This window comes from Nerophis ophidion, linkage group LG08 (assembly GCF_033978795.1).
Source record: "Nerophis ophidion isolate RoL-2023_Sa linkage group LG08, RoL_Noph_v1.0, whole genome shotgun sequence".
NCBI classification, from domain to species: Eukaryota; Metazoa; Chordata; class Actinopteri; order Syngnathiformes; family Syngnathidae; genus Nerophis; species Nerophis ophidion.
In genome coordinates, this window is record NC_084618.1 from 29,031,319 (window position 1) to 29,056,820 (window position 25,502).

Below are 25,502 nucleotides of genomic sequence, written 5' to 3' on the forward strand. Positions count from 1 at the left end.
CTTAAAATTTCAAGTATTTCAAAGTATTGGTATGACCAACACTGCTCCATGTAACTATTTGGTTTTGGATCAATACCCAAATTTGTAGTATCGCCTAAAATGCGGATGTAAAGTATCCAAACAACAAAGAATAAGTGTTTATTACATTTTACCAAAAGTTTAGTTGGAATATTTTACAACCGAAAGTAACCAGGAATTTACAGTAAATTAACAAGTAGATTAAAAATAGTTTAAATAAAATAATACAACAGAAATCGACACTATATTAAAATGGCTGTTTGAAACACTTACACAGATAGAGGGCGCCAACTTTGCAATGTATTTTTTTTTTACACAGTATCTTACGGCTTCTCCTATGTAATGACATAATTACATACGTACGTAACACATGCACAAGCATTAGCATGAGGTGTTGTTAGCTAATAACAGTAATTTGGACAGTTAGCATTAACTTTCATTGAATGTATATTCTATCTTAACAACAACATGACTCCAAATTGTTTTTTGCTTCTCTTGGACTGCTTTTGTATGTGTGCACTCGCACTGTTGATGAGACAAAGTTAGTGACAGCCGTGAACACCAATCATTTTAACCGGGCCGGTCATTTTCTTTTACAACAAACTTTGTAACTGTGTTAAGTGTAGACAATTGTCTAATAAATGTGTTATGTTAAACCACTAATGGTCCTTATTGTTGAATTTTTTTTCTTTAATAAAAATGTTACCATGAGGATGTTGAAAAGGGCATCTTTAATGCAGTCGGAGCCTTTGTAATCCGTTTTTTAAATGCTTTTATTATAAGTTCCATACCAAATAACATGTTGTGATATCGTAATCACAGAAGGCTGCAACATATAACGCAATATCGATTTCAGGCCACATTGCCTAGCCCTATCCATCGCCCCCCTTGCTTTTTTTATTTGATATACAGTACTGTGTAATTTTATATTGTTTTCAGAGTGTACAAACTTTTAATAAAATGTCAACTTTTGTCAAGGCTAGAACCCATTAGTGATACTTAACTGTTTATTATGGATTCATTTGCTTCAATATAACATGTCTACTTAAGAAGCCTATTCAAGAACCAATTAAGTCGGGAAATCAAAGTTCCACTGTAAATGACTAAAGTTAGACTAAAACCAGAAATCTTTCACTAAAACAAAAATTAGCGCTTACCTTCGCCACTGTTTGAGCAGGACAAGGAGCAGCGTGGCCATCATGGAGCCGAGGCGAAGACACGGCACAGACATTGGTCTGGTCAGCTGAGTGGAAGACAAAGTGGACTTAGCTTCAGCAAAGCCCAGGATGAAGACTAGAAGAGGTGGAGGAGCTCACAGCAGCTTTGGTGGCATCCAGCACATCTATAAAAAGTTTCATCTTGGTTTGGTTGTCAGTCAGCTGCATTACGTCAGACTAAAAAAGATAAGACAGCATCACTGCAGATCACCATGGTAACACATCATCACCATCATCACCACCGGCCTTACGTGACTGGTGGCGAGAATGAGCAGCATGCGCCAGGCCAGCATCAGCATGTGGGTCTGCTCAGGAAAGTAGCACACGCCCTCGTCCTCCATGGCCGCCACGTGGCAAACCAGTGACTTAACGTACTGCGACCAGCACTCGTAGCGCCGCGTGTTAGAGAACTTCTGCAGGCCGTCCTTCAGAGATGCCTCCAACGAGCCACTGCAACCATGCAAACGAATGAAAAATATGTTTACTGACAAGTTTAAAGGGGTGAGCTGCAATTGGAATATTGTCTATTGTTCAGAATCCTTAAGCAAGACAAGCACATTTTTCTTTTTTTATAAATTATGAATTCTAACTCGTAAATAACCAATAGCAAGAGTCAGCTTACAATGGAGGTAATGGTGTTTTTAAAAACATCCAAAAACCTCCATCAAAGTTTTATATGAACATCGTAAGTTTATATGTAATGTAGTAATAGGCACATTCATAACAACATGTAATATTTACGTAGTTTGCTCATTTTGAGCACATGACAGTGTATTGACTTGACAGACGTATTACGTTCCTTTCTGTACTATCTACTAATCATGAAAGACAACCAAGACTACTTTAGAACAAATTATGATCCAGAAACGTATATTTTTGAGCCAGAATATAAGGAGAATGATCTACAAGCTTTAGAAGCTGTGTGAAAAGCAAATCCAGCAAGTAGCACGACTGCTAAGTGCTAAACAAGAAATACAAACTATGAACATAAAACAATTTACTGTACAACGTTTTAGTCAAAGACTGATTGAAGTTTTTATCTTTCCGTTTAGGTGAAGAATTCCTCAGAGTCCTCACGAATGTAAAAAAAAAAAAAAAAAAAAGACGGACAAAAAAGGCCAAAAACGAGTGTCTTTCATCATAATCCTCCCAAATTTAAAAAAATAAAAAAGACATACACAAAAAGACAAAAACGAGCGTCTTGTGTCTTTCTCGATTACTGTGGGTATAAATTGGATGAGTGGCATGATTTATCATCTCTAATCCAGGGGTCACCAACCTTTTTTAAACCAAGAGCTACTTCTTGGGTACTGATTAATGCGAAGAGCTACCAGTTTGATACACACTTAAATAATTTGCCAGAAATAGCCAATTTGCTCAATTTACATTTAATAAATAAATCTATGTATTATATATATATATATATATATATATAAAATGGGTATTTCTGTCTGTGATTCTGTCGTACATTTTTTTTCTTTTACGGAAGGTTTTTTGTAGAGAATAAATTATGAAAAAAACACTTCATTGAACGGTTTAAAAGAGAAAAAAGGAAAAAAATTTAAATACAATTTTGATACATAGATTAGCTTCAATTTCAAATCTTTAAAATTCAATATTCAACCGAAAAAAATGAAGAGAAAAACTAGCTAATTCGAATCTTTTTGAAAAAATTAAAACAATTATTTATGGAACATCATTAGTAATTTTAGAATTTTGATGACATGTTTTAAATAGGTTAAAATCCAATCTGCACTTTGTCATAATATATAACAAATCGGACCAAGCTATATTTCTAACAAAGACAAATCATTATTTCTTCTAGATTTTCCAGAACAAAAATTTTAAAAGAAATTCAAAAGACTTTGAAATAAGATTTAAATTTGATTCTACAGATTTTCTAGATTTGCCAGAATATATATTTTTTTAATTTGAATCGTAATAAGTTTGAAGAAATATTTCACAAATATTCATTGTCGACAAAACAGAAGCTAAAATGAAAAATTTAATTAAAATGTATTTATTATTCTTTACAATAAAAAAAAATACTTGAACATTGATTTAAATTGTCAGGAAAGAAGAGGAAGGAATTTCAAAGGTAAAAAGGTATAAGTGTTGAAAAATCCGAAAATCATTTTTAAGGTTGTATTGTTTCTCTAAAATTGTCCTTCTGAAAGTTTTAAGAAGCAAAGTAAAAAAATAAATGAATGTATTTAAACAAGTGAAGACCAAGTCTTTAAAATACTTACTTGGATTTTTAAATTCTATTTGAGTTTTGTCTCTCTTAGAATTAAAAATGTCGAGCAAAGCGAGACCAGCTTGCTAGTAAATAAATAAAATGTAAAAAATAGAGGCAGCTCACTGGTAAGTACTGCTGTTTGAGCTATTTTTAGAACAGGCCAGCGGGCTACTCATCTGGTCCTTACGGGCTACCTGGTGTCCACGGGCACTGCGTTGGTGACCCCTGCTCTAATCAATTTCCACCAAATCAGAGGCGATGCAGCCGCTCACCGGCACGGTATGTCAATAGCTGCAGAAGTCTAACAAGTCAGTGTCCTTGTGTGTTAAACATACTTTGCCAATCAAGCTGATTCTGAGGGAGTTACCTCTCTGTGATCACTGCGCCGCTAAAAGTAGTTCCTTAGCGTTAGCATTTCACGAGCTGTAAATGGAGTATTGTTGGTGGTTTTAGTTCTTTTAGGAGGGCTGTATCGGCGCAATAGATTATTCCCGTTAGCTGCATTGTTAGCCACCTCATGCTTGCCGTATTTTACAAATCAGAATGCATTAAAAAAAGTAGTTCTCTAGTTGTTGTTTTGTGAATGGTAAGCAAAATTCCAGAAAGTGCAGTTCCCCTGTAAACAGATAGCTTGGTGTTTCCCCAGCTGAAAACTAAATTGTTCGTTGGTGGCTGGGAAGGAAGGACGTTCAAAAGTTTACCTGTGGACGTAGAAGATTTCCAGGCAGACAATTTTCATGGCAAAGGCGCACGTTTCTAGAACACAAGGCTGCAGGGGAAAGTGCGTATTTAAGTCCACCAATTACAAAATGCAAATCAAGTGCAAAAGAACATTTGTGCAAACCTCAGTGGTGTCTGAAGGTGGCGCCAGGGTTCCAAAAAGTGGCGTGGTCAAGTTCTCCCAAAACCTGTCTCTGTGTTGAAAAAAATAGTCATGTGACTCAAGTCGTCATCAACCGAAGACGTGCGTGAGGCGCTATGCGTTTTACTTGGTGCGTAGGACAGAGATGGCGCTGTCTCGGCGGTCCTGCCACAGCGCCAAGAGGAAGGCTAAGGCAGCTCGGTGGAGTAATGGGGGGCACCAGTACTTGCCCTGCTGCTTGGAGTCAATTAGGTTGAGCACCACATGAAGGCAGCTCCACTCGCCCAGCAGGAATTCCTGCAAAGTAGTTGGCGAGTTCACATTTCAAGTATTTGGGGGATTTAATCTCCACAGCAATCACCTTTGACCCCTCGTTGCCATCCTTCACTTCCAGGTTAAGGAAAAGCTCAATGAGGCCTGGCTGAGTTTCCACGGCAACAGTCAGGAACTCCAAGATCATGACTTTGATTCTCATGTCTTCTGTCTTGCTCTGCAGACGAGTGAGGAAGGCGTCGCGGATGGCGGCTGCGTCGTTGCCGAGGCAGGCGTACACGGACATAGGGGCGACCTGGTAGCGGGAGATCGAGGGTGAGAAATCACACCTTCGTGGGAGGACAAAATACCCGCAGGCTTACCGTGGCCAGGCGCTTGAGAAGCTGGATGGCGAGGCGTGGCAGCGCTGGGTCGTGCTTGTGGTAGATGTACTTGGCCAGGACCACCACCAGGTTGTTGCCGTGACCGCCGTGCTGCGTCAGGGCTTGCTCCAGGGGGGACACCGCGTCAGAGGGCGGCTTCAGGCGGATTGCATTGTTGGTGACCGAGAAGGCCAGCTTGACCGTCTGGATGAGGATATGACCCGGACCCTCAGAGCCGCCGCTGAGTACATAGACTCAATGAGCACCAAAGTCAGAAACACATGTTGGTGAAGGAGTTGCTCACCTGCTGGGCTGAGCGGCGAGAACAACGTCTATTTTGTCCACGCCGACCCCCATGATGTTGACCACGGCCTGCCCCGCCTCGGTGTTGGCCAGGCTGTAGATGCACAGTGACTGTAGGGTGGGAGTGCTGCAGGAAAGGCTTTCACATTAGGTAACACATTCACACACACAAAATACAAGTGCCATACCTGCCATGATCTTCTCCCTCTGGACTCAAATTAAGAATGGCGTGGATGAGTTCCAAAATGAGACAACCTGCAGGAACATCGATTTTGGTTCACAATGATGGCGAGGAATGTGTCTCGGGCTACACAAGAGGTGTCCAGACTTTTTCGAGTGAGTGCTGCATACAGAAAAATTGAATGATGCATTTTGTACATTAAAGTGAGGCTGCGCGATTACTGTGAGTGATATTTAAATTATTTATAAATTTGTTTTATTTGTCTAAGTCTTAGTCTAATTTGAAAACATGAGTATTTATTGGACCACCAAAACTAAATTTTAAATATAATTTAAAATAGAAAACAACATAAATTTGTATTGAATAAACAATAATAGTAGCAACAATTAAAAACAACAATAGCAACTAAAAAAATAAGAGAATTCAGTTTAATTTTTTTCATATTTTAACTTTTTTATTATCAGTTTGTGTGTCGTTAAATAAAATATAATAACATGTTTGTCAGTTAAAAGGCAAAATCCTCACATTTATTGGATCCTCATATTCATTGGTGTAATTTATCTCTGGACAATTTTGACTAGTATTAAGTCAAAGCAAAAATATTTTGTAAGTTTAACAATAAGTACATTATGCCTTAGTAAGATAATTTCTTGAAACCTTTATTTTGTTTGTGCAATCGAATCAGATGTTGTGCACAGCGCTGTTACTATGAAGGGGGAAAGTGTGCTGCTGTTCTGAGCTTGACGAGTATGGAGGCTACTTGAGGCTGTTGAAGAACAGAGATAGACTCAAGTTGAAACTTCTGTTCTGTTTGTACGTTGATCTTACATCGATAATGACGTTCACAACAACACAAGCAGATGAGATAGGTTTTGGGTGTGTTTATTGTTGGAGCTAGCTTTAGCTTTGTAGTTTAGTCTGTGTTTAAAGTTACCGTCTTGATAATTTTTAGTGCAGGACAGGGCGGCGTAGTGTTTCAAGAATGAATGAGTGGTCCCGGACACATTATTTTCCCAAACAAATGTTCCTTCTCCTAAGAAAGACAGCATATCACTAACATTCATGTCAATTTCTGTGATATTCTGCGTTTAACAGCGGATTCAATTTTGTTGGCCAATTCGGTTATTTTGTCTGCGGTTACGTTAATGCAGAAATCATTTTTATTGAGTTTAGTAATTATTAATAAGGCATACTAGCGCCATGTCAAATAAAAAGTAGCAAACATGGTGAGATCCAAACTTCTACAAGACGTGGTCCGTTTCCACTCATTCATCCACTTACCAGCTCAGGAATTTGCATGTACTTTGCATAGCACATTAATCTTTTAAAGGCCTACTGAAACCCAATACTACCCACCACGCAGTCTGATAGTTTATATATCAATGATGAAATATTAACATTGCAAAACATGCCAATACGGCCTTTTTAGTTTACTAAATTACAATTTTAAATTTCCCGGGAGTTTCGTCTTCGAAACGTCGTGTAATGATGACGTGTACGCAAGACGTCACAGGTTTTTAGGAAGTATGAGCGTTGCGCACACACACAGCTAAATGTCGTCTGATTTAACGGCATAGTTATCCAGTTTTTTGGACATCTGTGTTGCTGAGTCTTTCGCAATTTGTTCAATTAATATTGGAGAAGTCACAGTAGAAAGATGGAGTTGGGAAGCTTTAGCCTTTAACCACACAAACACACGGTGATTCCTTGTTTAAAATTCCTGGAGGTGAAACATTACTATGGATCAAAGAGCGGTCCAGAGAACATGGATCCCGACCACCTGTCAACCAGCAGGTTTCGGTGAGAAAATTGTGGTTAAAAAGTCAGTTCTTACCGGAGAAAAGCTGAGCTTGTGCCGTCCATAGCTGCGGTCAACTCCCCTGAGACACACCCGTGGAGACACCCTTCCGACTATCAGGTAATATTAAACTCACTAAAACACTAGCAACACCATAGAAAGATAAGGGATTTCCCAGAATTAAACTAGTAAATGTGTCTAAAAACATCGGAATCAGTTCCAATGCAATCACGTTTTTTTTTCTAGTCTGCCGCTATCAATATCCTCAAACACAAATCTTTCATCCTCGCTCAAATTAATGGGGAAATTGTCGTTTTCTCGGTTCGAATAGCATTTTTTGTAGGAGGCTCCCATTAAAAACAATGTGAATATGTGAGGAGCCATCAAATATGTGACGTCATCGTCTGCGACTTCCGGTAGAGGCAGGGCATTTCTCTAAGCACCGAAAGTTGCAAACTTTATCGTGGATGTTCTCTACTAAATCCTTTCAGCAAAAATATGGCAATATCGCGAAATGATCAAGTATGACACAGAATGGATCTGCTATCCCCGTTTAAAAAAGAAAATCTCATTCAGTAGGCCCTTAATTAATCAGTTATAACATTTTTATGATTGTTAAAGACACAATCGAAATTAAAATGCGATTGATTGTCCAGCTCCACAATAAATATACTAAAAACAAAACAATGTTGATCAATATATGCTAAACTATATGAACAAAACACCCACTTGTTAGGTTTGTCAGAGGAACAAAGTACATTTCTGTAATATCTAATCCAACCCTCTGTATTTATTATATTATAGAATTTCTTTTTAATATTCTTTACTATTATTTTGCTAACTAAAACTTATTTAAGCACTTTAGCATACAAAAACTTATATCTTGCAAGAAATCGAAGACCACAGTACAGTAAGATGCAAAAGTTGTCGGCCATTTTGGTTTTCAGGTCCAAATTTTGGGAGGGATTCAAGGCAATTACATTTTTTTGAATGCATGTGTTCATTTTGTCTGTAGAATGTGTCTCGGGCCAATAAAAAAGAAAAACATACTTTGGACACCCCTTTGCTACCAATTCTACGGTGGAACTCACCGATCCTCTCTCTGACCCCGTACGTATTGTAGCGCCACTTATGGTATGTGGGCAGCATCTCCTTTAAGACCAGCAGCACGCAGGGAATCAGACCTTTGTTCTGAGTGCTGCCCAGCTGACCCTAATGGCACCAAAAGTCATTAATGGCCATGAACATTTGATGTGCATCTCATCAACAACAACAACAACAACAAAAAGTACAACGCACCTTGACCAGAGTCGTGACAAGCTTGAGGAAGGCCATGGTCACGGCGTACTCCCCCCTGGGCTGCTCGATCTGGACCAGCAGGTTGCCATAGTTACCCGCTTTCATGCCCTCCGCACTGAATAGCAAACAGGCCGGTTAGCGTCTAATAAACAAACAACTGGAGAGCGAGCACACCGGTCACCTGATACACTGGGCCATGCTGGTCAGAGGGTTGGAGGCGAAGGGGAGGAAGCCTGTGCGCTGTAGACTGGACCACACCTGAAAAAGCAGTCAGCAGTGAGGATGATTCCTACACAGACCACTCGATATCCGAAAGCGTGCTCGCACCTTCCCAGGCATCCTAGCAGCCAGGACAGACAGGCAGTTGATGCATGACGCGATCACGTCCACTGGCGGGTTGATGACCGAAGTTAACCTGCCAAAAAAATAAATAAACATAAACAGGCCGCTTCTCACGGATGCTGTGTGTGTGCTTGTGTGTGGTTTACCTCTGCAGCAACATGTATATGCGTGAGGTGAGAGGCAACAGCCAGTCGGACACGGTCCAGTCTGTGCTGATGATCTTGTGCATAAGGTCCAGGATGGGCTTGACACGTGCACACTGAGCAAGGACATCTTCATACGGAAAGATGGCCACACTGTCACCATTTAGTCAGACATAACTACAGTGGAACCTCCATTTACGAACCCCTTTACAAACTTTTCCATTAAAGAGCCACAAGCCGAATAAAAATGCGCTTTTTAAGAAACGAACAAGCTATGTGTGGTTTGAAACATTCAGGAAGTATCCACAGCATTGTGGACACTGCCCCCGCCCTCACGCTCACTGTTTTTTTTTTTGTATACAGTTTTGATTGATTTAAACGTTTTAGTAGATTGTACAGTTCAGTACATATTCCGTACAATTGACCACTAAATGGTAACACTCGAATAAGTTTTTCAACTTGTTTAAGTCGAGGTCCAGAGTACTGTATAGCTTCATATTTAAAGTGTATAAATTAACTAATATATGGATTTTTGTCAAGGTTGTTACCCTTTATTCACATTGTTTCTTATGGAGAAATTTGCTCTAATATATAAACTTTTCAATTTATGAACTCTGTTCAAGAACTTATTAGCTTTGTAAATTGAGGTTACACTGTACTACAAATCCAATGACAGCAACAAGAAACAGTTGTACATGCAGTACAATGTTGAGCTGAGGTTTACCTGCAGTAGAAACAACATGGAGCAGCATCTCCACTTCACATGTAAACAAAGTCCAGGAGCTGTACGAGTGGTCCCAGCGCACCACGTAGCCCTGCTCGCCGCCAATCATCACCTGGCCCAGAGTTCCTTGCGGCATCCACAGGTTGGTCTGGCCTGTGCCTTTAAGAGGAGACAAGATCAGCTCTAGCACACGACTCCTTGGGAAAAATGACGTTCTTAATCAAGGGTGTCCAAACGCTTTCCACTGAGGTCCGCACACTGAAAGGTCAAAGCATTCAAGGCCCGTTATGATATTTGGCATTTTTCAAACCCTTGCGACATAGGGACTTTTTTTTTTGTTGCTTTCAGGGCTCCCTTTAGTCTTGTCCCGAAGACCTGAAAACCCCAGTCATAGAAATTTTCAAAATACATATTTATTTTAAACGCCTAAATCTTTATATCAACTTTAGATCTGACGATTTTTTTTAATTTTTCATGCTCTTTCGGTCAAAGAAAATCCTGTTTTTTGTGGCAAAAACACAATATATGCAATATAACTCCCCCCCAAATTTTTCAAAGTGAAATATTTTATGTTAAGTAATTGGAGCCTTAAATGGATCAACAATTCATAACAATGATTGTGATTTAGGATTTTTTTTTTTTTTTAATAAATAAAAACAGTTTTTAAAAATAAAACTCCCACTTAAATGTTCAGGGATCCAAAGAGGCCACACTCATTAAAGTGTTAAAAATAAGTTTTATATAAACACTACATAAGATTTACTTTTAATGCTTAAACCTCTACATTAATTTTAGATATATCCTCAGATTTTATGTTTCTTTTTTTTCCTCTGTTTTTTTCATTTATTTATTTGATGCCATTTTTGTCATGGAAAACCTTTTTTTTTTTCTAATGGCAAACACAAAAAACACACTATTTTCGACAAAAAATCTTTCAAAGTGGAATATTTGATGTGAGACTGTAATAGTTCAATATTTTATAACATTGATTTTAATTCATAATTTTTTGAGCCATGACAGGGTTAAAGAAAAGAAAGTGTCTGCATGGCAGTTTTGTGTTTTTACAGTCAACATTGCAACTTTTTCTCGTTACATTTCACCTGTATGCCATTTTAATACACTTCTTTATAATTATATTTTTTTAATATTTCTAGGATGTCCCGTGGACCGCTAAAAAAAAATCAGCTCTGGGCCGGAAACTGCACTTTGGACACTTTGATCGAAATTGGAATGAACAGGAAAGTTAAAAATAAATACCAACCAAGGGGGTAAAGACGTTTTGGAGTCTGCCTTCTCCACAATGTCTCATCCTCCTTGGCGATGATGTCACTAGGTTTATGTTTGTAAGCTTGGGTGTAGAAGGACATCTTATCCAAAAAGTTGTAAACCTATCACACAGAAGTTCATTAAGAAGCTAGTTGGAGCATCTTCCACACGCTGGTGGTGAACTACCTTTTTAACGGTGGACTTGTTGGACAGAAGCGCGGTGAGGAGCTGCAAAAGAGGTCCAATCTTATGAGGGAACATTCCCACGGCGCTGTCCAGGATCACTCCCAATCCCATGTTGGGCTTCTGTCACAACATTCAAAAATAAGGGATGAACTATTACCGAGGCGTTCTCGCACTAGTTGCGTCTCACCATCTCCCAGAAGACTTCGGCCAGACTGGGAGCAGAGAGGACCTCGCAGGCGGCGTCGATCAGGTAGGAGTTCTGAGCCCCGGCGCTGCCAGTCTGGTAGGGATGAATGGTTAAAAATGGGAGAAGGAACATTGCTGGCAAGCCTGTGTGACGCGTACCTGAAGGCTTTCCTCTTCAAACGATGTGATGACGAATGACAGGAGGCCGTAAACGCACATCTTGGCTGTGCTTGCTGTGCACTGTCATGAAAAAAACTGATTTATTCAACTAGCATATAAATGCTGCACCTGGAAAAAAAGTTTCTTACTTACAATTGTCAGGCAGGACTTTTGTCCTTCAAAATTAAACAAAACCGCACTATTTTTATGTCTATGGGATGGTCTGATGAGAGTTTTAAGCGTCTGATTCTGATCATTAATACATGAGTTCAGCCAATACCAACATGGGTCACATGTATTGAGTGTATAATGTTCAATGTATTTATGGTGAGAGCTACTGACAGTGTTGGATTAATTGTAAATAAGTTATCTCATTTTATTCAAATATGATTGTTTTGTTCATTGTGTAGACAAGTAGAAATGAAACTTAGCGTTAGATTGAACTTAGGTTGACCTACACACTTCAAAATGGAATTTGCAGATGGCCCAGAGCAATGCAGGAAGTTGCTATTTCTTTTTATTGCTCTGTATTTGCCTGTGTTTAGTTCTTACCACAGGGGTTGGATATCCAGCACAGCTGCAAATACCCCCCTCCCTGAGTGCAGCTGTGTGTGCGTGTTTGTACTGCAGGGCTCCCCCAAATGAATTAAAAGGCAAGGAGACTGGAGAAAGTTTCAGAGTAAATTAGGAGCCTGTAACTGACAACTTGCTCCAGTTTCTCTCCTCGTACGAGAAAAGCAATCACTGGTTTGTCTTGTATTCTCTTTTTCTGTGTCTTCATAATGTCTCATAGTATTTGACCCTGACAGACATTTAACATCACATTATTTAAAATTGTTCCGTATGCTCCTTCTTAAAATCAAAACAAAGTCAATAACTTATAACAATAACTACAAAAGGCAGGAATTATCTACTACTCAATTAAGTTATTTTGGTTTTTGCCCTTAAAGTTCTCCTGTGTCCTCAAAATTAATCAGTTTGTTACAACCAAAAAATTATTTTGAAAAAAATTACCATATCACCCTATTCCCTCAAGTATCCCTCATATACTGATACCATTGGTATCAATACCACCAATTTATGAATGGATCCGGCCTCCATTTACGTGTCGTGTACTGACTGTGACAATGCTGACGCACCAACAGAACAGTTGTTACATTATCCTCACTCTATTAGTTAATATTGGCTTCGATCTATACTTCTTAGTGTTCACTACACATTTAATTATTGGGAGATGTTTAAAGCTAACATAGCGGTTAGCTTAACTATTAGCATGCCTGCTACTGGCTTGCTCTCGGGATCCAAAACATTTAGCCTCGTCCTCCAGTGATAAATATGCCTGATAATGATTAGCTGTGCCACACTGTATGGAGACACACAATTAGTTGCTAGCCACTATTTAGCAGGGTGACTACAAATAAAAAAAGGTGTCCACCAGATCAGATCAGCGTTTGTAATTGAAACTGATCGATCAGCATATCCTTTTATTTATCTACTGGTATATTAGTATTAATAAGAAATATATTTAATGCAATTGCTACTCCTGCGAGGTGACGAATGATAACAAGTGCACTAAGTCCTCGTTTAAAAGGGGCCATGTTGGTTTGTAATGCAGCCACTGAATTTTTTTTATGGTGACTATTTACAAATGAGCTTGCAAGTTAATGTGAATCATGTTTCGTATTTTCGGGCAGCCTTACATAAGACACAGGCATTTACGCAGCCTTACATTGTTCCCTGAGACTCCGAGGCCTTTCAGCATGGTGGACAGGTATTTAAAGACCTCCAGCTGCAAGGCGGTGCTGCCGATCCTCCTAATGCCTGGGTTTGATTCGTCCGGTCTCAGTGTGTGCCTCAGCAGGACCCAGGCCAGCAGGACTGGGCCGTGATGAGGGAGGTCCCCAAAGGTCAAAAGCAGTTGGTCCATTTCCTGGGAGGGACAGAAAAAAAAGGTGGCCGCATCTTTAGGTACACCTGTACAAGGGCTTGACAAATATTTAAATTTCCATATCAAATTTGGCTTCTCAAATCATTAAAAAATATATGATCGTACAAAAACGAGTATTGGTCTGCGCAATATGCAAGCAAATTTCTGAGCTTGTAAAAGTGAACTGGTTGAGTGAGCATTTGAGGGAAGACCAGACCACGTCTAATAGAAGTTTGGGATCTAGTAGTACTATTAGGTTATAGATTACGTAACCGTAATAGATCTGGCTAATCAAACTGAATCCACTGCTTAACTAACGCCCAATAGCAATAACTTTTACATAAAAGTGACTGAAATGTTGTTATAGGAAAAGGAAAATTTGCTCGGGAAAAAAATGTGGCTGGTACCGCTCATTGATCCCCAAAACACGTCCTGAACAAAACAATGTGGAGATGGCCACTTGAAACAGCAACTAAACCATGATACTAGAGCAGGGGTCGGGAACCTTTTTGGCTGAGAGAGCCATGAAAGCCAAATATTTTAAAATGTATTTCCGTGAGAGCCATATGATATTTATTTTAAGACTGTATACAACTAAAAGCGTGCATTTTTAAGTAAGATCAACATTTTTAGCGTATAATAATCATCTTATTCTTTTTGATAACATTGTTATTCTGAAGCTAACCAATAATAAATAAAATTATTCTTACCATTAATGCGACTTCTTAAACAGGCAGAGAAACGGATGGATGAATTAAAATTCCCGAGAAAGTTTTATATTTTGAACGTTATTTTCAAAACTGTGATTACCAGCGGAATTATTCATTACTTTTCATGTTAAGCAATGTCAGCTAAGATTTATCTGAGAGCCAGATGCAGTCATCAAAAGAGCCACATCTGGCTTGAGAGCCATGGGTTCCCTACCCCTGTGTTAGAGCTAGCAAGCACAATCCATACATACACAAAACACATGCCATCTGCTTGACATGTGTTTTGTCGATGGAGGTTGCAACAAAAAAAGGCTTTTGCATTTTTAATTATTTTTTTTAAACAGCCTCAAGTCGTCTCTACACTCGTCCAGCTCAAAAGAGCAGCCCACATCCCTTCTTTACAATAATAATGGTGTGCGCAACATCCAGTCTGACTGCACAAAAAAAAATTAAGATTTCCGCAAAGTACTTTACAAAAGCATAATGTACATGAAGCAAGTATTGACAATTTTACAAAAAAAAAATGCTATAAGGGTTTCCCCTTAATGTAATGGAATGGAATGTGGTGCGCCGCCACACCATGAAAATAAGTTGGTTTTTTTTTAACTTGAAAACGAAGTAATATATTATAGCCCCCAGAAAAAATAAAGTCCGACACTATTTTTACATTTTATGGCCAATCCTATAATAACAAACAGCACAATTCCAACAGGTTTTACCTCCCATGAAAACACTTTCGTCTCCTTGAGTCTTCGCTTCCCCACCGGACACACAACAACACTTCCTCATTCTCCGCCAATCCCATTTCAGGAAGGGACGGTGTGTTTGTAAACATGGGAAAAACTGACATCAAATCCAAACAACACGAACATAAAACATTAACTGTTCATTACAGTATGAATGAATAAGTATAGCCTATTATTGACAGGTGAAGTACTGAAAACTTGACCACCATAAAAAGACTGCTTACCGAAAACTGTGCTACCGAAACCGGATGTAAATAAAACGCACGCCATTGTCTGGAATGTTGTCCACATGTCTGTGATGTTGACATGATTTTTCGTATATATTGCAGATATATCCGCACAGACAGCCATTTCCAAAATGTGCAAATATAAAGAGGAGGTGGCTTTTAAAAAGAAAGTCCAACTAGAGCAACAGCGCGAAGCAAGTGTGACATCATGCTGACTGCAGCCTCTTTAGTCAGGGACATCGAGGGACAGAAGTAGTCTAGAGTACATTCTACAATAACACCAGAAGAAGATGTTAGATTTATATCTACTTTTTTTAATTTTAAAAAAGCAATTTAAAGGCTGCAAACACTTGGAAAAATCTCAACAAAAACCAATAATTGAAAAAATAGCAAAACGATATTAAATATGTTTTTACTCATCAATAAAAACAGATTTGTTTTAAATGTATGCATACATTTTTGAAGCATCTTAAAAAAAAAAAAATCATATGATCGTAGCAAATCAACCACACCCCCACCACCCCAGTTTAGGGGGAAACCCTGTAAAATATTGGTATAAAATTGTCCAAAGATGTATCACACCAATAAATGTAAGGACTTTTGTATTTTATTGAGTTACATTTATGACACGAACAGCACAACCTCAATGGAGGTAAAATAAGTGTAAAAGGTAAAAATCAATTTAAAAAAATCTAAACGGAAAAACCAAATGTTATTGTTTTATTATATCGTTATTTTTATGTATTGTTGTTACTATTATTATTTCACATGATGTGTATTTGTTACTAATTTATATCTATTGGTCATTTAACTTATATTTAACGTTGAATATTGATGGTAAAAATCAGTTTAAGGAATAAAAATGATTGTGATTGTTATTTTTGCCACAATCTTCTAGCTCTAACCTGCCAACCAATTAGGGCTCATTCTGGTAATTAATCCTTGTTAAAAAAAAAAAAAAAAAATGTTTTTATTGACGTGGGTCACACCTTGACTATGTCAAGAACGTTGGAGAACTGGTGCTGCTGAGTACAGTCCTCCAATGCACACTTGTGGAGGAAGTCTATGTCCATGCCCTCCACCAGGATGAGGGAGCCAAGGTAGCTGCATATTAGAGGGAAGAAAACCTTAGAGTATTTAAAAGGACATTTTGTGTGTGTTTCAAGAGCAGAAAAAGTTATTCTCACCCGATCCTTTCCACGAGCGCGTCCATGCTCTTGTCCACCAGGTGCCTGTTGGTCTGTCGCAAACCAAAGCCCTGCTCCTTGAACATTTTGGTGAAGGCCAGCAGGTCGGCCGGGGTCATCTCGAAGTAGGCGTAGTACAAGAAGATGATCTCCAGCAGCAGTGACTGCTCTCTCAGGCACTGCAGGAACCACCGAGAAACTTGCCGCTCCGTCTGGAGACGACAAAACAATGGCCAGTTTGTCTCTCACTTCTAAATATGAAACGCGTCATCACCATGAGGTTTCCATGGGTCTCCCATGTCGGCGCCTCGCCTTTGAAGAGGTTCTGGAACTGGGATTGGTAGTTGTTCACCAGGTCCTTCTCCAGTTTGTTGACGCAGTTCGAGTACTCCGCCTTGACCAAACAAAACAATTGTTACAAATGAAAGTTTTAATTCTTAAGTGCTCAGAGAGGGTGCTCCTAACCCTGTAAGGGTGTCGCTCGTCTTGGAAGTAGGTCAGCATGAGGAGGACACACCTGAGTAGACACATGCGCTCCTCGTAGTAATAGTCAGTTACCTGTGAATCAGAAAAACACCACCTTAAAAAGTAATACTTGACTTAATAAATAAGATGATTTTTTCAAACGGCAACTGACCTTGAATAGCAACGCTTGACTTTGCCGCTCATCCTTTAGAACAACCTGCTCAATAACACATTAGTTAGTAGATCATCAATTTATTTCACAATGTATTTAATAGCTTCCATACTACAGATTAGAGATCAACAGATATGTAAAATAATTCTCACAAGACCTCAATTAAATAAATGCCCTAGCGGCTATCAAAACATATTGAAGGAGAATTATTGACAATGAGAGTAATGCCATCCATTTTCTGTTTAATCTTTAATAAATTTTAAAATATGATTGGGTTCCAGCAAAAAAAAAAACATTTCTCATGTAGGGCGAATGGGCTGGTGTTTGAGCAGTGCTTATTACTATTTCACTAAATATATATATATATATATATATATATATATATATATATATGAAAAAATAAATAAATTATAAATGGGTTGTACTTGTATAGCGCTTTTCTACCTTCAAGGTACTCAAAGCGCTTTGACACTACTTCCACATTTACCCATTCACACACACATTCACACACTGATGGAGGGAGCTGCCATGCAAGGCGCTAACCAGCACCCATCAGGGGCAAGGGTGAAGTGTCTTGCTCAGGACACAACGGACGTGACGAGGTTGGTACTATATATATATATATATATATATATATATATATATATATATTCAAAAATAAATACTAAATACTGGTATCGTGTATTCTATCTGCTGATGTAGTTCTGTTGTAGTTGTAAATAAAAAAAAAATAAAAAAGGCTGATACCAATATACGCCACAATGCCAAATGTCGTAATCTGTAGATGCTCTAAAATCTAACAGAGTGAATTATCAAAGTGAAAACCTTTAAAGAGTTCCGAGTTCCCCTGTAGTCCTCCTGCAGGTAGCATTGCAACAGCTGCACACTCTGCAGCTCATCAAGTGCCTGTTATCAACACAGTCAGTCAAAAAAACGACTAAATAAAGAGCTAATAAAAGTGATATTTTCCCTAAATGATAATTCCTTACCAGCAACTTACTGAGCCTAAGACCAAAATCTTTTAAAGGCTGAGCGACATCTTTCTTCTCCTTCACTTTGCCAGCAGAGGAAGAGCTAGAGAGTCGCAACGACAATTACTCCTTGGCTGAAATAAATGTGAGAATGGTTTGATCAAATATGAGTAAACATACCTGGGCGGCTTGTAGTAGGTTAGCCCTTGATGTAGTCTGTCCCAGTGAGTTTCGAGCTCGGACTGAATTTGAATCTTTGAACATTAAAACACAGGGAGAAATTCATGTAAATGTTTGTGTCACCTCGAAGACTATATACAGTTTGCTTTTAAGGAGCATACCGGCTCTCGCAAGGCTGATCTTCCCAGCAATATGGTCCATAACTCTCGACAGCTTCTACAAGAGAATTTAAATGAAAAGAACACGTCTGAAAAAAATCTCAAATTTACAGCAGTGCGAGTACTTCTAATGCTTTGTGTATAGCTAGGTAAGCAGCTGTTTTTTGTTTTTTTTTATAGTTTAAAGCTTGGTAGCTAACTATTTTTAATAATGGGAATTCTACTAGTGCACAGCTAACTATTTTTAATAATGGGAGTACTACTAGTGCACAGGCATTAAACTCAAATAATTTGGCGGGCCAGAAACTTTTTTTCATGTGGCCTGCCGCCTAGGGCTGGGCGATATGGCCGAAAACTATATCATGATATTCTTTTTTGATGTTGATCAATATCGATAACTATTGCTACCTTTTAGAACGTATTTAAGCCTGACAACAAATACAGTAAAACCATTTCCAAATTACCAAGGGTGCAATTTATCAGTGGAGTAAGTGGTAGCCAGGTATGATGAGCACGGCTAAGGTAATAAAATATAGATTTGAAGTTACTTGCAGATTTAAGACACAAGATGGCAATAGTGTATAAGATATTGAACACTACACAGTAGTTTGGGAAGCAACTAAATAAACAGACGCATTGAAAATGTCAGGATGTTGCCGCAGACATTAAAACCAACAAAACTAAAGACAAGTTTCTGTTATTGAGTTGATATATCAAGATATCACAGTTTTTATTCTCACTCAATGCAGAGAATCCACGGCATGACATAAAGACGGCGCAACCACACTAGTTATAAGTGTAGCGTTGTACTGTATGTGTGTGCTCCTTTAAGAATGGCAGTGTGAAAGACTAAGGAGAGCAAGCGGTAGCAGGCAGCACTAGTGGGGATAGGCGGTTGTGTACGGCAGAAAGAAGAAAGAAACAACCAAATTGTCACAAATTGGCGGCCTCGTCATTTTGACCCGAAACCGGAGCTTAGCAGCCCCCATGTAGGGTAAAGTGAAGAGTGTTACTCCCGACGAAAACATCAGCCCTGGAGGGAACGTCTCCACTGCACTCGTCGACTACGGTATGGGACCAGAAAAGTGTAGTTGATACTACATTACTACATCATTGGCGTGTCCTTCCCATTGCTCACTTGCTCTGTGACACTTCCTGTTTCCTGGAATCCCTAAGTGCAAGTGACTTCATGAAAGGAATATTGCTTCATAATTTCTTGTTTCCACCGACCAAAAAAATATAAATATATATAGAATATTTGATCAAACGCATTTTATATTGATTTTGATGATGTGTCTATCGCAATATATATTGATATCGTATTATCAGCCGAGCCCTACGACTGTCTTATTCTATGTGATATGCTGCATTATTTCATGTGACTTGCCATATCATGTATCTTTGTTCCACCCTCCGTCCCCTTTTTTTCTCACAACAATTATGAGGTATTCTTCATTGGGAATATAACAAGATTCTATCAGTCTGCGTCCTAATGACAGCAAACATTGTACAGTAAGTGACGTTTTATTAAGTTTGTTGGCTCTCATAATGTCTGGAATGACCAGTAATCAGTGATATAGTTGGGGGGGGGGGGGAGCGATTTTTTTTTAAACCATTGAGTCAAGTATGCTTACGTTTTGAGAATTTTTAAATATTATAAATGTGCCTGCTACTACATTATATATATACTTACATAATTTATATAAAACCTTAATGAAGGTGTTTGGATGTTGTTCAAAGGCTTCATAGCCAGAATAGCAGAATTTTGATTTCATTTATTTACTGTTAAGAATGCATTAAAAATAAAGATATGTCCATCCTCATGTCTTTCATTAAAAAAGTGCAGTTCCCCTTGATATAACTGTGTGTCCCCTTGATTTACGGTTTCAAAGCAAGTTATATGTTAGTAAACATTGATCAAAATCGATTCCGTATGCAAATCGTCTAACAATGCTATTACTATACGTTTATATTAATATAGATGACTGTTACAAGTGGCCCTCTGAGGGCAGCCATAATTGCAATGAGGCCCTCAATAAAATCAAGTTCGAAACCCATGTACTAGTGCTTAAGTGTATAGATATGTAAGCAGTCGTTTGTAAGATTGGTAGCTAGCTCTTTTTTATGTATTATATAGCTTGATATATTTTTTTTCAAGGGTTAGAGCACAGGTGTCAAACTCAAAATGCCAGATGTGGCCCTCCACTTCATTTGATTTGGCCCTCAAAAGCCTGGAAATAATATGTAGCAAAAAAGTACTGTAACTTTTCTTACTAAATGTATTATTTATTTCTATTTTGGGGGGGAAAAATGTATTCCATGTATTCGCAAATTATGTTAACTTAAATATTCTCTAATTATGCAAAAATATATCATCAAACATTCAAACCATTTTTTTAATAGAAATAAATACTAATAATAATGATTTCAAAGTAAGTTATCTATCGAAGTGCGCACTGTAAAAGTCGCAAAAGATTTCACTGTAAAATTGGGAAATGTATTTTGTTTTTTACAGCATTTTTTTCTATCTGAAAAAAGCTATACTTTTTTTACTGTAATTAACTGTGGTGCCGTTTGGTGGCATTTACAGAAATACACAGAAAAATCTAGTGGTTGATTTGCGGTTAAAAAAAAAATAATAATAAAAAAACCTAACAAACTGGCAGCTCAGGTGCCAAAATGTTACTGTAAATTTGCAGGTTTTTTTTTATTATATAGTAAAGAACAAATTTTGCAATAAAAATTCTGGCAACTGGGTTGCCTATTTTTTTTGTTCACCATAAAAACAGCAGTACCGTTTTTCAGTTTACAGTAATACACACAGTTTTCGTACACCTTTTACATGGCCATATTCAAACACTTTTTAAGGACTTTTAAGATCAATTTTCCAGTTTTTACAGTACCCTTCAAAAGGTGAAAACCAGTGTGAATCAATCCATAGCTTTGTTGGTTGAGGTCACCAAATACTGTCTGCAGGAAAAATACGGAAAATCTGCTAAAACCTCAGCCTAACATTGAACCAGCAGTTATCATTGACTGAATGGGGCATAGAAAATGAAGCAGTGCTTCCGTAGACTATTCTATGTCATTGGTGTTTGCAAACGTTGTTTACTTGTTTGTTTGTATCATCACCATTCATGTATATAGCATTCTTTACCAAAAATAACATAATCATTGTTTACTTGTTTGTGTCATAATTGATGCATACATAATGTTCATTAAAATGACAACCTCCCAGCATGATGGACCGATGCACCACTGTCCTCTTGGGGGCGACACAGAGCTGTATATACGGCCCTGGCACGACAACAACCTAATGTAAGGGCTCATGCAAAGCCAACAGATCAAGCGTGCAGCTTTCATTAAGGAAACTTTTTTTCTTCCCCATATTATAATCAGCCTATTGGGTAAGACTGCCAAGAAATATGATGTACATTCCCAAGCATTAACAAGCACTTCACCCAAAATTAAAGCATTTTTAAAACCTTGAAAACACTTTTTTTAATATCACGATACTTTTAGGCCATATCGCGATATACGATATATATAACGATATTTGCCTTGGCCTTGAATGACCACTTGATGCATATAATCACAGCAGTATGATGATTCTATGGGTCTACATTAAAACATTCTTATTCATACTGCATAAAGTACTATCTATTCATATACCCTGTATATCCTCTGATGATTAAGCTGTGTGATGACTCTATTATGCTGATAGTATATATTTGTACCATGAAATGATTAACGTGGACCTCGACTTAAACAAGTTGAAAAACTTATTCGGGTGTTACCATTTAGTGGTCAATTGTACAGAATATGTACTGTACTGTGCAATCTACTAATAAAAGTATCAATCAATCAATGCAAAGTATGCAGCAGAAGTGTTACTACAAAAAAGTAGAAACACTTTTAATTTGTTCTTTCATTTAAAAAGTCACCCGTGAGAGAATGAAGAGTATTTAATGAATACAGTTTTGGTCAATTGACTTAGTTGTGATTTCCCTCTCTGCATGAAAGTTTAAAAGTAGCATATATGAATGCAGTATGAAGAAGAATATTTTAATGTAGACACATAGAATCATCATACTGCTGTGATTATATGCATCAAGTGTTCCTTCAAGGCCAAGGCAAAATATCATAATATATATCGTATATCGCCATATGGCCTAAAAATATCACGATATTAAAAAAAAGGTAATATCGCCCAGCCCTCGATGGAATTTATAAAATGCATAAAAAATGGTGTAATAATAGTGTTCACTGTGAGAAGAAACATAACAGCAATGTGGCCCTCGGTGAAAACGACTTTTGACACCTCTGGGCTAGAGCAGTGGTTCTCAAATGGGAGTATGCGTACCCCTGGGGGTACTTGAAGGTATGCCAAGGGGTACGTGAGATTTTTTTTTTTTTTATATTTTAAAAATAGCAACAATTCATAAATCCTTTATAAATATATTTATTGAATTATACTTCAACAAAATATGAATGTAAGTTCATAAACTGTGAAAAGAAATGCAACAATGCAATATTCAGCGTTGACAGCTAGATTTTTTGTGGACATGTTCCATAAATATTGATGTTAAAGATTTCTTTTTTTGTGAAGAAATGTTTAGAATGAAGTTGATGAATCCAGATGGATCTCTATTGCAATCCCCAAAGAGGGCATTTTAAAGGCCTACTGAAACCCACTACTACCCACCATGCAGTCTGATAGTTTATATATCAATGATGAAATATTAACATTGCAACACATGCCAATACGGCCTTTTTAGTTTACTAAATTATAATTTTAAATTTCCCAGGAGTTTCGTCTTCGAAACGTCGTGTAATGATGACGTGTACGCAAGACGTCACGGGTTTTTAGGAAGTCTGAGCGCTGCACACACACAGCTAAAAGTCGTCTGCTTTACCCGCATAATTACACAGTATTTTGGACATCTGTGTTGCTGAATATTTTGCAATCTGTTCAATCAATATTGGAGAAGTCACAGTAGAAAGATGGAGTTGGGAAGCTTTAGCCTTTAGCCACACAAACACACGGTGATTCCTTGTTTAAAATTCCTGGAGGTGAAACTTTCCTATGGATCAGAGCGCGGTCAAGCGAACATGGATCCTACCGAATGTCAACCAGCAGGTTTCGGTGAGAAAATTGTGGTTAAAAAGTCAGTTCTTACCGGAGAAAAGCTGAGTTTGTGCTGTCCATGGCTGCCGTCGACTCCCCTGAGACATTGGCGTCAAGACACCCGTGGAGACACCCCTCCGACTATCAGGTAATATTAAACTCACTAAAACACTAGCAACACAATAGAAATATAAGGGATTTCCCAGAATTAACCTAGTAAATGTGTCTAAAAACATCTAAATGCGTCCCAATGCGATCGTGTTTTTTTTTTTACTTTTTTTTTTTCTAGCCCGTCGCTATCAATATCCTCAAACACGAATCTTTCATCCTCGCTCAAATTAATGGGGAAATTGTCGTTTTCTCGGTCCGAACAGCACTTTTTGTTGGAGATTCCCATTAAAAACAATGTGAATATGTGAGGAGCCATCAAACATGTGACGTCATCGTCTGCGACTTCCGGTAGAGGCAGGGCTTTTATCTTAGCACCGAAAGTTGCGAACTTTATCGTGGATGTTCTCTACTAAATCCTTTCAGCAAAAATATTGCAATATCGCGAAATGATCAAGTATGACACATAGAATGGACATGCTATCCCCATTTAAATAAGAAAATCTCATTTCAGTAGGCCTTTAATAAATCAGAAACTAATGACATAGAGCTGTATTTTACTTCTTTATCTCTTTTTTTCAACCAAAAATGCTTTGCTCTGATTAGGGGGTACTTGAATTAAAAAAAATGTTCACAGCGGGTACATCACTAGGCTGACCATACGTCCTCTTTTCCCCGGACATGTCCTCTTTTGCGGCGTTGTCCGGCGTGTCCAGGCGGGTTTTTTAAAATGCGTCAAATGTCCAGCATTTTGAATTAGGGTTGCGTGTATTCGTTGGCTGAGTTCTTAACGTTTACTTTCAGAGCGTGCATATCACAACATACAAGTTGCCGCCATGGCGACACACCACCCACCCTTTACCGGGCTACCGCGCATGCTCGTCACTCCTGTTGCATGCTGGGTAGTGTAGTCCTTATATTCCCTGGCTTATAACATCACACTAGCTGTAAATATTGTAGCGGCTGGCTACGGAGTGTTAGCCAATGGCTTTGGTTGGGGGGCGGGACTTCCGCGGAAGTTAGGGAAGTGACGCTATTGACAGGAAGTGTTGGTTTGAGTTTTGCCAGGAAAAGGAAATAAACTTCTTGGTAAACACTAAGGTGAGTGTAAGACTCCAGAAATTTAAGCGTTAAATATAAAATGTATGTATGCCCTGGCACACCATTATTATCATTTCATGACCCAAGCAAAACACTTTTTACACTTTTATACTGAAATAAATACACCTACAACTTATTAAATAAAAACATAGGAAAAACTAGCGGTAAAGTTTAGATCCATGAAGGAAAGAAGAAAGTGAATGAATGTTTGTAACTCAATACATTTACATATGTATACACGTTTTCTTTTTTTTTTTTTTATGAATTAAGTAACATTTATGACAACCTTTTTCCAATACACGTTATAGAATGTGAGATACAACAGGATAATGAATAGGTTTATCATTTGTTTTCAAAACGCTTACAAAAAAGTGGGACCCCAACATTTTACCGTAGGACCCCATTTTTATGACTTGATGGGGTCCCTGGGACCCCATTTTAGAAATCCCTAGCGCCAACACAGCCGTCAACAGAGGAGAAAAAATGCTTTATTCAAATAAATATATTATTTATAAAGCAAGTTCGAGTATCATTGGCAATTTTTCACCTATTCCCGGCCTTGGCACGCATATGTGTCCTCTTTTGGGGATTTCAGAATATGGTCAGCCTAACATCACTGAAAAAAGGTTGAGAACCACTGGGCTAGAGCAGTGGTTCTCAACCTTTTTTCAGTGATGTACCCCCCGTGAATGTTTTTTTAATTCAAGTACCCCCTAATCAGAGCAAAACATTTTTGGTGCAAAAAAGAGATTAAGTAAAATACAGCACTATGTCATCAGTTTCCGATTTATTAAATTGTATAACAATGCAAAATATTGCTCATTCGTAGTGGTCTTTCTTGAACTATTTGGAAAAAAAGATGTA

General features: G+C 38.1%; 1 protein-coding gene across 1 annotated transcript in view; it reads right to left on the minus strand.

Annotated features, from left to right (window-relative positions):
* nup188 (nucleoporin 188) overlaps window positions 1-25,502 on the minus strand; it is a 40,665-nt gene that overhangs the window by 13,897 nt on the left and 1,266 nt on the right. Inside the window, exons 2-31 of the mRNA XM_061908211.1 lie at window positions 18,305-18,359; window positions 18,144-18,217; window positions 17,982-18,066; window positions 17,818-17,898; window positions 16,993-17,037; window positions 16,821-16,913; window positions 16,630-16,749; window positions 16,356-16,567; window positions 16,158-16,272; window positions 13,288-13,488; window positions 11,559-11,639; window positions 11,401-11,493; window positions 11,214-11,333; window positions 11,023-11,149; window positions 9,762-9,920; window positions 9,041-9,167; window positions 8,880-8,967; window positions 8,734-8,810; window positions 8,553-8,667; window positions 8,345-8,465; window positions 5,463-5,529; window positions 5,276-5,401; window positions 4,972-5,212; window positions 4,698-4,904; window positions 4,464-4,633; window positions 4,319-4,388; window positions 4,176-4,243; window positions 1,487-1,685; window positions 1,335-1,412; window positions 1,176-1,261 (exon numbers count right to left, since the gene is read on the minus strand). Of these exons, the coding sequence (XP_061764195.1) occupies window positions 1,176-1,261; window positions 1,335-1,412; window positions 1,487-1,685; window positions 4,176-4,243; window positions 4,319-4,388; window positions 4,464-4,633; window positions 4,698-4,904; window positions 4,972-5,212; window positions 5,276-5,401; window positions 5,463-5,529; window positions 8,345-8,465; window positions 8,553-8,667; window positions 8,734-8,810; window positions 8,880-8,967; window positions 9,041-9,167; window positions 9,762-9,920; window positions 11,023-11,149; window positions 11,214-11,333; window positions 11,401-11,493; window positions 11,559-11,639; window positions 13,288-13,488; window positions 16,158-16,272; window positions 16,356-16,567; window positions 16,630-16,749; window positions 16,821-16,913; window positions 16,993-17,037; window positions 17,818-17,898; window positions 17,982-18,066; window positions 18,144-18,217; window positions 18,305-18,359 (3,501 nt within the window). The remainder of the gene's footprint in view (window positions 1-1,175; window positions 1,262-1,334; window positions 1,413-1,486; window positions 1,686-4,175; window positions 4,244-4,318; window positions 4,389-4,463; window positions 4,634-4,697; window positions 4,905-4,971; window positions 5,213-5,275; window positions 5,402-5,462; window positions 5,530-8,344; window positions 8,466-8,552; window positions 8,668-8,733; window positions 8,811-8,879; window positions 8,968-9,040; window positions 9,168-9,761; window positions 9,921-11,022; window positions 11,150-11,213; window positions 11,334-11,400; window positions 11,494-11,558; window positions 11,640-13,287; window positions 13,489-16,157; window positions 16,273-16,355; window positions 16,568-16,629; window positions 16,750-16,820; window positions 16,914-16,992; window positions 17,038-17,817; window positions 17,899-17,981; window positions 18,067-18,143; window positions 18,218-18,304; window positions 18,360-25,502) is intronic.